The 11,817-nt window shown below is 46.4% G+C and overlaps 1 protein-coding gene across 4 annotated transcripts in view; it reads right to left on the bottom strand.

Moving 5' to 3' along the window:
* Nucleotides 1-2,825: 2,825 nt before the first annotated feature.
* The window catches only part of ESF1 (ESF1 nucleolar pre-rRNA processing protein homolog), a 199,337-nt gene continuing 190,345 nt past the window's right edge, over nucleotides 2,826-11,817 (bottom strand). For all 4 annotated transcript variants that reach the window (XM_069234100.1, XM_069234103.1, XM_069234102.1 and 1 more), the window contains exon 14: nucleotides 2,826-3,350. In XM_069234100.1, the coding sequence (XP_069090201.1) occupies nucleotides 3,045-3,350 (306 nt within the window). In that variant the 3' untranslated portion in view covers nucleotides 2,826-3,044. The remainder of the gene's footprint in view (nucleotides 3,351-11,817) is intronic.

The following is an 11,817-nucleotide window of genomic DNA, read 5'->3' as shown; positions in this document are numbered from 1 at the left end:
CTTACCTTAGAATTATCCCCAGGCGTCAGAATGGATATGGAGGATGTTTTGTGAGCAGTACCTTTGCGTGCCAGTAGGTGGCTTTTATTGGCTCTGTGTGCAGCATCTGCACTGGAAGTGACTTCCACAGCACCTATATAGTAGCCACCCAAGTGCACTGACGTCAGTTTCTTTTCACAACTTTCCACACCAGCCAGGGCCAGAACTCCACATGCTAATAGTGGTTGCAGCATCAGCTCTGGTGGAATAAGCTCACAAACCTTCAGGAGGTTGCTTTTTGGCCAATGCATAGCAGATTGATGCAGAGTATGACCCATCTGGCAATGGTCCGCTTCGGCATGGCCCGCACTTTCCAATATACCCCACAAAGTGTTGGTTGTCCACCCGGAACTCTTTCGGTAGATCAATAATGTTCTTTTGGAGAATGGAGTCGCTCCTCTTATATAGAGAGATGTGGAGAAGCATAAAAAGTAGATTGAGTGGTGGATTGGCCTCATGAAATGGAGTGCCACTTTCGGAAGAAAGTAGGCCGTGTGCGAAGCACCACTTTGTAAGGATACATATTGAGGTAAGGTGGCTTGGATTACAAGGCCTGAAGCTCACTCACTCTTCAGGCAGAGGTAACTGCCATGAGGAAGGCTGTTTTATTTGTAAGGAGCTAAAGGGGACAGTTGTGGAGAGGCTTAGAAGGGAGCACAGATCAAGAATGTTAAAACAAGATAAAGGTCCCAATGAGGCATGATAAATGGCGAAGGAGGAAAGAGATGTACAATACCTTTGAGAAACCTACTTACTATGGGGGATTTGAGATGGTATTGCTGGTCAGGCACCTGCAAAAAAAGAAGAAATAGCATAGAGGTAGCCCTTAACAGTGCCCAGTGCACAGCTCTGCTGGGCAAGAGAAAGTATGAAAAGGAGACTGAGTGGCCTGACATGGGATCAACTTGTTTTTCTGCACATCATGGCACAAATTTTTTCCATCGGCAGGCGTACATCATCTTGGTGGAGGGCCGCTTGGCCTCCAAAATGACATAACAGACTTTGGGAGGGAGGTCAAAAGCTGTCAACTGCTGCCGCTCAATCTCCATGCAAGAAGACTGGACAAGTATGGGTGGTGAACCCTCCCCTGTTGCTGCAACAGAAGATCCTCCCGGAGGGGCAGTGTGATCGGAGGATCAATGGCCATGGTAGTAGCTTGGTATACCAGACTCTCCGTGCCCAGTCTGGAGCCACAAAAATGACTTTGGCCTGGTCGTTCTTGAGCTTTCTGACAAAACTTGGTATAAGAGGAACGGCGTACAGGAGGCCAGAGTTTCAGTTGAGACGAAAAGCGTCTCAGAGCGAGAGCTGCCTTGGAAATTCCAGCTTGCGAAACTGCTGACATTCTGCTTTTTATGCAGAGGCAAACAGATCTAATAAAGGCTCTCCACACAGCTAAAAGAGACCTGCCACCACCTCTGGGTGAAGATGCCATTTGTGATCCGCTAGGCATTTTCGGCCAAGTTCATCTGCTCCAGTGTTCAGAGAGCCCACCAGATGTTGAACCACCAGAGATATGCCCTGCTGTTTCAGCCATGACCAGAGGAGTAGAGCATCTTGACAGCATCCACATCACCATCCAGCCCTGTTTGTTGCAGTACCACACGGTGGTGGTGTTGTCTGTGAACACCTGCATAAAATTCGTTAAATCGGGCATAGGGGAGGGTCGCTCCAGCACCTGGAATGTCGGGGCACAGGCTCCAGCATCTAGTGAGGCCTAGAATGTGGACGCTCACTCGGCTCGTCGGCCGAGGAAAAGTCGAAGCGCGATTCCACTACTTTTTCTTGAGCTGAGACTTACCCAAATGTCCAGTGGATTTGGAGTTGGATGGCAACCTTGGACTCAGCGACGACTTCCAGTGCTGACGACTCATGCGGAGCAGATCAACGCGATCTACCAGTGCACAGGAGTACTGCTCACAAAAAATCTTCTGGATCCAGTTTGACTTCTGGAGATATGGAATCCGCAGCTAATCATCATAGTGGAGTGTGCACATCTCTGTTTCTCCATAACTGTAAAGAGTCCCAGGAAGGAAACCCTTGTAAGTCTTACACCCTTGGAGTTATGATTCCAAGGAAGGCAGGGGTTACATAGATGGTGTGTGTCCTTTAGGGCGAGTCAGTGGTGGTACTTTGGGCAGAAACTAAAGGGTTTTTTCCTTGACTCAGAAAGTATCCCACCCCAATCATACAATCTCCAACCTACAAAGCTGAAGTTAAAATAAAAGAAAAATGTTTTTTGGTCTTTCTCTGTGTTTTTAGTTTCCCTAGCAACTGCTGTAGATCTCAGAGTTTTCTGTAATTTTCAGCATTTTTCTTGATATTCCTCTGCGCCATTCTCACTTTCTCTGTCATCTGCCCTAGATCTTCAGACCGCGCATCTGAACCTAATGATAGAAAAAGGAAAATGGAAAACATACATTCTGTGGGCATACATCCAACATCATGGGGGGATGGCTGTACCACCCCAGATGTCAACACCCACAAAAAAAAAAAAGGAACAAATAAGGGCAATTCCAGACTGAAGCACTAGAACAATGCACAGAATGAGAGTTGAGAAAAGATTCACACCCAAGCTTAGGCAATCATCTTCGCTCAAATACGCCATGCCCTGCGCCGCCAACTCCATTGTTTTTTAAGGTTTAAAATAAAAAAGTAAATAAAACACTTTTATAACAGAGTTTATATTGGGTGAACATATCTTACAAATAGATATTTCAAATATTATAAAGTTTAAAATATAGTTTGTTTCACAGTCACATATCTGTTTAAAAAAAATAATAAACTGGTATCCTTGTGACTTTATTTTGTTAAGTTACTCACAGAAATGGAATGGAGATGCTGCGGCTGGCAGCTAAAACAGTTGTGTCTTATGCCTCTTCTGTAGCACTAAAACTACAGTTGACACCATTCTGAAAATAATCCATGATTTTTTTAAGTTAGCTGATAGTGCAATGTCAGTGTGCTGAATTTCAAAAGTATGTTGTGAAGTGAAAAGGTTCGGTCTATACGACTTTCTGTTTTTTCCTTGCTTGGAACTGTTCCGTTTTATTTTTTACAGATTTTATTAACATCGATAAAGCTGGATCCAGGTTTTTTTTCGCAGAGGCTTGTTGCTTCTTTCCTTCTATTTCCTTTTCTGGTTTCTTTAGTATCTCTGTATCATTTGCCTGCTCTTGGTCTCTTCGCCGAACTTTCTCCTCAAAGACCTTCTCCATGGCTTTAGTTTTCTTGAAATTGGGGTCAGATGGATCCACATTAAACAGATGAGAAGTATACATAGCTTGAAACCTGGTATCTTCAATGTTGATCTGAGAATATAAACAACACATTAGATAATCAATGAACTCAACACTTCTGGAATCAATAAAAAAGTTAATTTTAGATAGTCAGATTCAGCTATTTTGTGTATGTAAGTTAATTTTGGCGCGCGAAAGAAGGGTTTAACTTGAAAAGGGTCAGTTGATCTTTTGATGATATGTGAAAATGTAGCTAACTATTCACGTATCCTTGGGATCTTGTGAACACTAAGCCAGTAGAGAAAAACCTATAATTCACATTTGTATCCCAATTTCCATGTCTTTCATTTTTAATCCAGATACTGCCTCAACACCATTTTTATACCTACGGTATTTATACAGTCTTCTGCTGGAGAGGTTGTATTTGTGAAAAAAGGCAATGGAACAGTGAGATTGCTATGCAGGCCCAATATACCTTTCAGGAAAAAAGGAGAGTGAGTAACCAGTGATACTTTAATTCAGTGAATTGTACGCCAGGTTTTTTGCCATATACAGTTTGAATCTGACTTGCCCTTTCAGCTGAAGATAAAACTAAATGGTTACTTACCAGATGGAGTAGTTTTGCAGCTTGAAGAATTTTCTGGATTCACATGCTGTGCATTATTCCGTCATCTAGTGACTGTCTGGAAAGGTTGTTGTTTTTGTTTTCTCACCCTTTTTAGGTCGAGCTTGCATGCGCTTTGACCTGTTGTAAGTATAGTGGGTTTTTAACCACACCCATTTCACGCCCATCACTTTCACAGGCTTGCCTTTCAGAACTCACTTGATGTCACTAGTAAATGCTTTACGTGTTTCCTGCCTTGAGGTTGTTTTTGTCACGGCTTGTAGACTACCCCTGTTACATGGGTAGTTGCACGATTACCTATATACTTCAGCGTGGGCAAAATCTTTTTTTTCTTTTGTCTCGCCGCTTCTCGCTGCATGGCGGCCATGGCGCTCACAGACACAACAGCGTGAACGTGTGTATAAATCTAACCTATTTATTCAGAATTTTTTGTACGGACATTATGCACTTTTAACTTTCCTTCCACCCTCATGAAAATAAGATAAGCCTCTTTATTTGGTATATTTGTTATGGTGTTGCCCCTTGTATATCACCCTTGAGCGCGTTATAGAGGTTCACAAAATGAACAAAAAATAAAGTGCTTGTGGCCTGGCTGCCCAGCGTTTATTCCATCCAGGCTTGGTGGATTGAGTTTCCTGTCCCTTCAGCTGACACAAAGCATAGCATGCCATTACACAATATAAGACAACACAGCAAAGCATAACACAACATAGCATAACACAACATAGCATAACACAACATAGCATAACACAACAAAGCATAACACAACAAAGCATAACATAACACAACATAGCATAACATAACACAACATAGCATAACATAACATAACACAACATAGCATGACAACACATAGCATAACATAACACAATACAACACAGCATAGTATAACACAACATAGCATAACATAACACAACACAACACAGCATAACATAACATAATATAACATAGCATACCATAACAATCTAACACAACATAGCATAACACAACACATCACAGCAGAACACACTATAACACAAGATAGCATAACATAACACAACATATAACACTACATAACAACATTGCATAACATAACACAACATAGCTTAACGTAACACAATATAGCTTAACATAACACAATACAGCATAAAACAACATAACATAGCATAACACAGGATAGCATAACACAACATAGCATTACATAACACAACATAAGACAACATAGCCTATCATAGCATAACTCAACATAAGATAGCATAGCATAACACAACATACAACATAGCATAACATACCACACAGCATAGCACAACATAGCATACCATAACAAAAGACAACATAGCATAACATAACAAAAGACAACACAACATAAGACAATATAGCATAGCAACATGACATAAAACAACATAGCACAACATAAAACAAAATAGCCTATCATAGCATAACAACATAAGATAACATACCAACACATAACACAACATACAACATAGCATAACACAACATAGCATAACATAACACAACACAACATAGCATAACACAACACAAAACATCATAGCATAACATAACACAACCTAATATAACCCACATAATTCCAGGCCACACCACATAATCCACTCCATTCTAAACCATAACACATGGGTAAAAAATATTGTAATTTACAACGCCAATAGCTCAAACTCTAGCAAATGCAAGACCGATTGCACTGCAAATTCTTGTTTTGTTGTGGGCATCGTTGTCCTCCATTTTGTAAGTCCTTCTCTTGTGTGACGTCAGACAGCACGTCTGTAGTTCCTGTGAATGGTTCACATCTTCATATTCTTTTTTTCTTCCTCTTTTCCTCTTTCTCCCACCGGTTTGCTTCATTTCTCATTTCTGGGGAGGCAGGTGGGTCGCATATGAATCCAGAAAATTCTTCAACCTGAAAAACTACCCAAACTGGTAAGTAATCATTTCATTTTGCAGTATGAATCTTTTCCTGGATTCACATGCTGTGCATTAGATTACACAGTGGTATTCCTTCTCTTGGGTTGGTGGAGTTGAAATGTGGATGTGTTGGCAAAAAGGTGTTGTAGTACTTTCTGTCCCTTTCTTAGGTGTGTGATTTCCTGTCTCTCGAAGTTTCTTGTCTTCAGGGGTATGGGTTGAGGTGTCTTCATGAGTTCTATACAGTATCCATGACATATTATGTTTAAAATCCAGTTGTATGTCTGACATTAGTCCTCCACTCCATAAGGAATCCCCCGGTTTTGCCCCCACAGTGTTTCGTGGAGGTAATGAACGAGTCACTTGCCTGTTGATTCTCCCCCTGTGGGAGGTTGGCCTCTTCCTCTTGTTTTCCCTCGAAATGGCTGCCTTGCTGGGTGTTGTCAGTTGTTGGAAGGTTTGCGAGTACCCAATGATTTGGGGCTGCTGTTGCTGCCGGGTGTAAATGCTGTCCTGCCTGGTGGCCATTCGTTCGCGACGCCTCCTCTCCTAAAGGATCCTCTGAACTGGAGTGCCCCGGTGGCCTATGCAGTATCGCTGTCCTCCTTAAACTGTTGGAGGCTACTGCCTACCCGAACACAGCATCGCCTGTTTATGTTGATAATTGAGGCTTGTACCACTGTTTTAAATCCTGAAACCATGAGCCAGGCATTTCTCCAGAGTGTTGTCCCAGTACACCATCTGGCGTTGTCTGCTGCTTCTAGGGCTGATTCAACACAGGTATTGGTAATATTCTTGCCTTCCTGAATCTGTCTTGAGCCTCTTCCAGAACTCCTCAGGTAGGTGCTGCATAAGGCCCTCTATCTTGTTCCATTGCTGGTTTCTGTAGTAGATAAGAAGTACATTGGAGTTCAATATTCTCCACTGTTCTTTCCCACCAGGTCACGCCTCTTGCTTTCCCACTCTCATTGTGGCACAGTTTCTTTTCCTTGCTGTGGAGACAATGATTTAGTCCACGGGGATGTTGCTCTTTATATATTTGGGGTCCAGAGTAGATGTTTATACATTTTTTCCACTTGAGGACTATTGCTCTTGCAGTGGCTGGTTCACAGAAGGCCTCTTTCTCCTGGTTATGGATACTACGGAGCATCAGTAGGTAGAGGGCACCAATGTCTCTAGTAGAAACCATGCTTCATCCTCTTCCTCTTCTAACTGCACCCCACAGGTGTTGTAAAGGGGTAAGTCATTGATCGGGTGGTGAAGGCCTTGAGGGATAGCTGTCTACTCCTTCCTCTGGGGACTCGGCGAAGAGATCTTGCCCTGTGTCATCGAAATGGTTTTGTTCATTGAACACTACTGCTTCTTTGACCTGCCTGCACTTGTAGAACGCCACCTGTTCCTCTTCATGTGGCTCTGGGGTTGCCGGGGGCCCCATTGTTGCCTAGTCATTCTCTACCTCGGTGACTGTCGATGGCCTTGTTGGAATGCAAAAATCCCTCAAACTACTTTCTTTGAAACAGGACTGCTATTTCAGTCTCAAGCCTTTGTTTCTTTGGCTCGCTCTCTTTGTTTGGCGTTGAGCTTAGGCGGTGTTCTCTTTTTCAATGTCAAGGGCTCTCCCGACCAGAGTCCTTGGCCTTCTTACTCCTTCTCGAGCAGATGTTTGTATCAAAGGTCTTTTCGATGATTTCCCCCAGCCCTCCCTTTGGTCGGGACCCATGTGGCTCTTTTTGCTTGAGTTGGCCTTTGGTCGTCGAGTGCTTCGACACTGAGGCCGTCTTTGAGGACTTGGAGTCAAAGGACTTAGAGTCCAAGCCTTTTGGCAGTTTGGTTACCTTTAGTCACTTCTTCTCTACATCCTTCACCACCGTCCACGACGCTAGCCTCCTTTCGACATCAGCTACAGAGTATTTGGATCAAATCTGTTTATTGTTTTCAAGTTATTAACATAGCAAGTACAACTCTTCACAATAAGGCAATCACAATGCAGTGGTACTAGTCCAAAAGTATTGGGGCGACCCATAGCAATCATCTCCTGCCTAGCCATGTCCGAGAGGGCCTCCTCCTCGCCTCCTCCCTGCCCTCCCATGCCTAGGAGGGTCACCCACCATCATGTGCTGCACTGTGAAGCGAACTCCACGCATAGTAATATACTACATAGAAATGATTAGTAAAACACCAACATTGTTTCCCTGAAAAGGCCCCGACATCCACCAGTCACTCGATTCCCCCGCCCTACCCCCGCACGTTCCCGGTTCTCCCAAGAATCTCTCCAACAGACATACTCCCAGAAGCTCAGGTCAGTCCCAGCACTCTCAAGTAGGCCGGGCATGTCAACTCAGTGGATAAGATCTGCAAGAATGGTCGCCACAAGCCCTTGAAATCTCCTCCCGCTGCTGTGAGGCCAGAGTAAGCTCCTCCAAAGCCAGAATAAACCACAGCTTATGAAGCCATGATATATATGTCGGTATCCTGTCTGTACCCCACATCGCTAATATCAGCTGCGATGCCGCATTGAGGGCCAGGGCCATCTGCCGCCCTTTTAATGATCTCAGGGGGAAGGTGAGCGGATTGGGCAATCCCAACAAGGTATACAATGGGAATCTGGGGATATGAGTACTAAACGCTGCATCAATAGCATCTATAACACTCTCCCAGTATCTATGGAGCTTGGGGCAATGCCAGAGTAGATGCACAAGCGTACCGCTGCCCCCACACTCCCTCCAGCAGAGGCTAGACTTAGTGGGATCCCAAGCGTGTATCCTTGCTGGGGTGTAGTACCAATAGGAGGCCACCTTATATGCTGTCTCTGTGCCTGCCGCATTGTAAGCCGTATGATGTGTCCTATAAAAGATACTATCCCAATCTTCGTCAGACAGCTCCCTTTCCAACTCCCTCTCCCATCACAACTGTCCCTTAGACTTAGGCGGGCGCTCCTCCCCCTGCAGTATCCTGTAAAGCTCCGAGATCACACGTTTATCATCCTTCTTCATTGGAGCCATTTCTCAAACGGCGTTAGCGGCCTATCTATTAATGCTCTATTCGCTGGCAACAGGGCCCAATGCCGTATTTGATAGTACATCATCCTGTCTGCCTCTGTTAAGTCATATGTCTCCCTCATCTGGTAAAAGGAGAACACTCCTTGCTCATCAAAGAGACTCCCCACCCTTTTACAGCCCCCTTCATACCATCGGCGCAATGCTTCCACTTGTAGCCCCGGTTCAAAGTCAGGATTCGCACCTAGAGGGGTCATCGGGGACGGGAACGACGTCAGCCCCAATCGACCGGCCACCGCATCCCATACATGCAACGTTGCCTCCGTAATCGGGGATGAATAAAGACCGCTTGCCCTGTGCCGACGTCGAAGCCAGGGCTCCTTCCATATATGGGAGCCCGCCACCGCTTGGTCCATGAAGCACCAATGTTTCTCAGTAGACTGGCGACTCCACTCTAAAAAAAAACGCAACTGCGCCGCCTGAAAATATTGCAAGAGGCAGGGAACAGCCAACCCTCCCATCCCCTTGGGGCGATACAGAACCTGTCGCGGGAGACGCGTCGCTCTACCCTACCAGATAAATCTCAGAACCGCCGTTTGAAGGGTTGCAATCGTCCGGGGCGGAGGCGTCAGGGGAAGCGCCTGGAACACATACAGGACACGTGGCAAGATAGTCATCTTCACCGCCACAACTCTGCCCAACCAGGACAGCTTGAGTCTCCCCCAGGTCTCTAGATCCCGCTGCACCTCCCGAACCAATTTCATGTAGTTCAAACTCGCCGTTTTAGCAACGGAAGGCGCTGAGTCAATCCCTAAGTAAGGAAGCCGCGAGGCCGACCATATAAAAGGGAAACGGGGCCTCAGTTCGCTTTCATGCTCCGCGCTAATAAACCGACTCAGGACCCGTGACTTCTGCATATTCATCTGGAATCCCGAGACACGGCTAAATTCATCAAGTATCCCCATAAGCGCATGCAGCGAGGTCGCGGGCTCTGCCAGGGTAAGGATCACATCGTCCGCATACAGGGAAATGAGGTGATCATCGCCCCGAATTTCACACCAGTGATCTGAGGACTATCAAGCAGACGCTGCACCAGGGGCTCCATGTAAAGCGCAAACAGGAGAGGAGAGAGCGGGCACCCCTGCCGAGTCCCTCGTCGGATTGGGAACGGCAATGATAGCATCCCGTTAACCCGGACCGCAGCACGAGGCGACTGGTAAATACAACAGATCCACGCCATAAAACCCGGGCCCAGCCCGAAGCGTTCAAGCACCCTGAAAAGATATGGCCAATGGACCCTATCGAACGCCTTCTCCGCATCAATAGAAAGGAAGAGCGCCTCCCGGCGGGAACGATCCGTTTTGTCTAGCAGATAAAGCAATTGCTTCGTGTTATCCCTGCACTGCCTGTGCGGTATAAAACCTGCTTGGTCAGGATGCAAAAGACCTGGCATGTAGTAATTAAGACGATGGGCAAGTATTCCTGTAAATAATTTGGCATCTATATTCAGGAGCGAGATCGGCCTATAGGAAGTCCACTCCTCAGAGTCTTTCCCCGGCTTATGTATAACCACAATAGTGGCATCCAGCATACTGGCCGTTAGTACTCCCGACGCCCGGAAGGAGTTGAAAAGCCGCACCAATATCGGTACCAGTTCCACACAAAAGGTCTTATAAAAAAGTGCCGTAAAACCATTTGGGCCAGGGGACTTCCTCACCTGCAAGCGTGAAATTGCTGATATGACCTCTTCCACTCTTACAGGTTGATCTAATGAAGCTGCCTCCCTCTCGCCCAGGGGAGTAATCGCAATACCCTCTAAAAATGCATCAGGAGCCACATTGCCCCGATCATCCGCTTCATACAATCCCTGATAGAACTCCGCAAACGCCTCTGCAATTTGATTGCTCGTTCGCGCTTTCACTCCCGAGGGGGAACGGACCAGCTTTATCCTCGATGCTGCGCGTTGTGCTCGAAACCGGTGTGCCAGAAGCTTCCCACATCTATTACTCCCAATGTAATACTTCTGCTTAAGGTGCGCCACCGCGTACTCCGCCCTGTCCCAATCTAGCCATTTCAGCTGCTTCCTTACCTTCTCCAGCGCCCGCCAGATTCTAGGGGCACCCGTATGTTTATGGAGCGTTCCAATACCGCCACCCTCTGTTCCAGCTCCTCCCTCAGTCTCCTTGCTTTATTATCCCTAGCGGACAACGACATCACCTCTCCTCTCACCACCACCTTCAAGGCCTCCCACAGCGTCCCCAAGCAGGCGCTCCCATCGTCGTTAAAATGAAGGTAATCCGCGATTGCACGTCGGATCGACTCCACCGTCACGTCCTTCTGAAGTTCGAGTCCCTAAATCGCCAACCCGACGCCCCCACCCGTTCCATGCTCATAACAACCTCTACAGTGACAGGAGCATGGTCCGACAGGGCCAGAGGCTCAATCGCAGACTCCCTAACACTGGAGGGGAACTCCTGCGAAGCCATGAAAAGGTCGAGCCGAGCATATGTCTTGGTCGCCGCTGAATAAAAGGAATAATCCCTAAGCGTAGGATGCTACCTCTTCCTCACGTCCTCCAAGCCACACTCAGCCAACCACTGGCGGCCTGCCGCTGTCAAGGACCCCGTCTGCCCATTGCGGTGACCGGAGCGGTCCAGATCACTATCCATCACCAAGTTAAAATCGCCCCCCACCAAAATGGCACCATCCGGCGAGTGCAGCATCGGGGTCAAAGCCTGCCTCAGGAAGACTTCCTGCTGAGTATTAGGAGCATATAGGGAAGCAATAGTAAAGGAAAAGGCCCCCAACCTCATCCTTATGGCCAGAAACCTTCCTTGCACCTCATGTAATTTTGCCACCACTTACCCAGGGAATGAGCGCGCAAGTAATATCGCAACCCAGCATGTTTCGAGGAAGCTGAAGACCAGAATTGCCTAGGGAACCACTTAGAGCGCATGCAGCAGATGTCCTTCTGCACTAGGTGTGTCTCCTGCAACAGGCAAATATGACTCCCAGACCTCTC

Source organism: Pleurodeles waltl, chromosome 5 (assembly GCF_031143425.1).
Source record: "Pleurodeles waltl isolate 20211129_DDA chromosome 5, aPleWal1.hap1.20221129, whole genome shotgun sequence".
In the NCBI taxonomy this organism is placed as follows: domain Eukaryota; kingdom Metazoa; phylum Chordata; class Amphibia; order Caudata; family Salamandridae; genus Pleurodeles; species Pleurodeles waltl.
The sequence above is the reverse complement of the archived record's forward strand: the minus strand, read 5'-3'. Positions and strand labels throughout refer to the sequence as shown.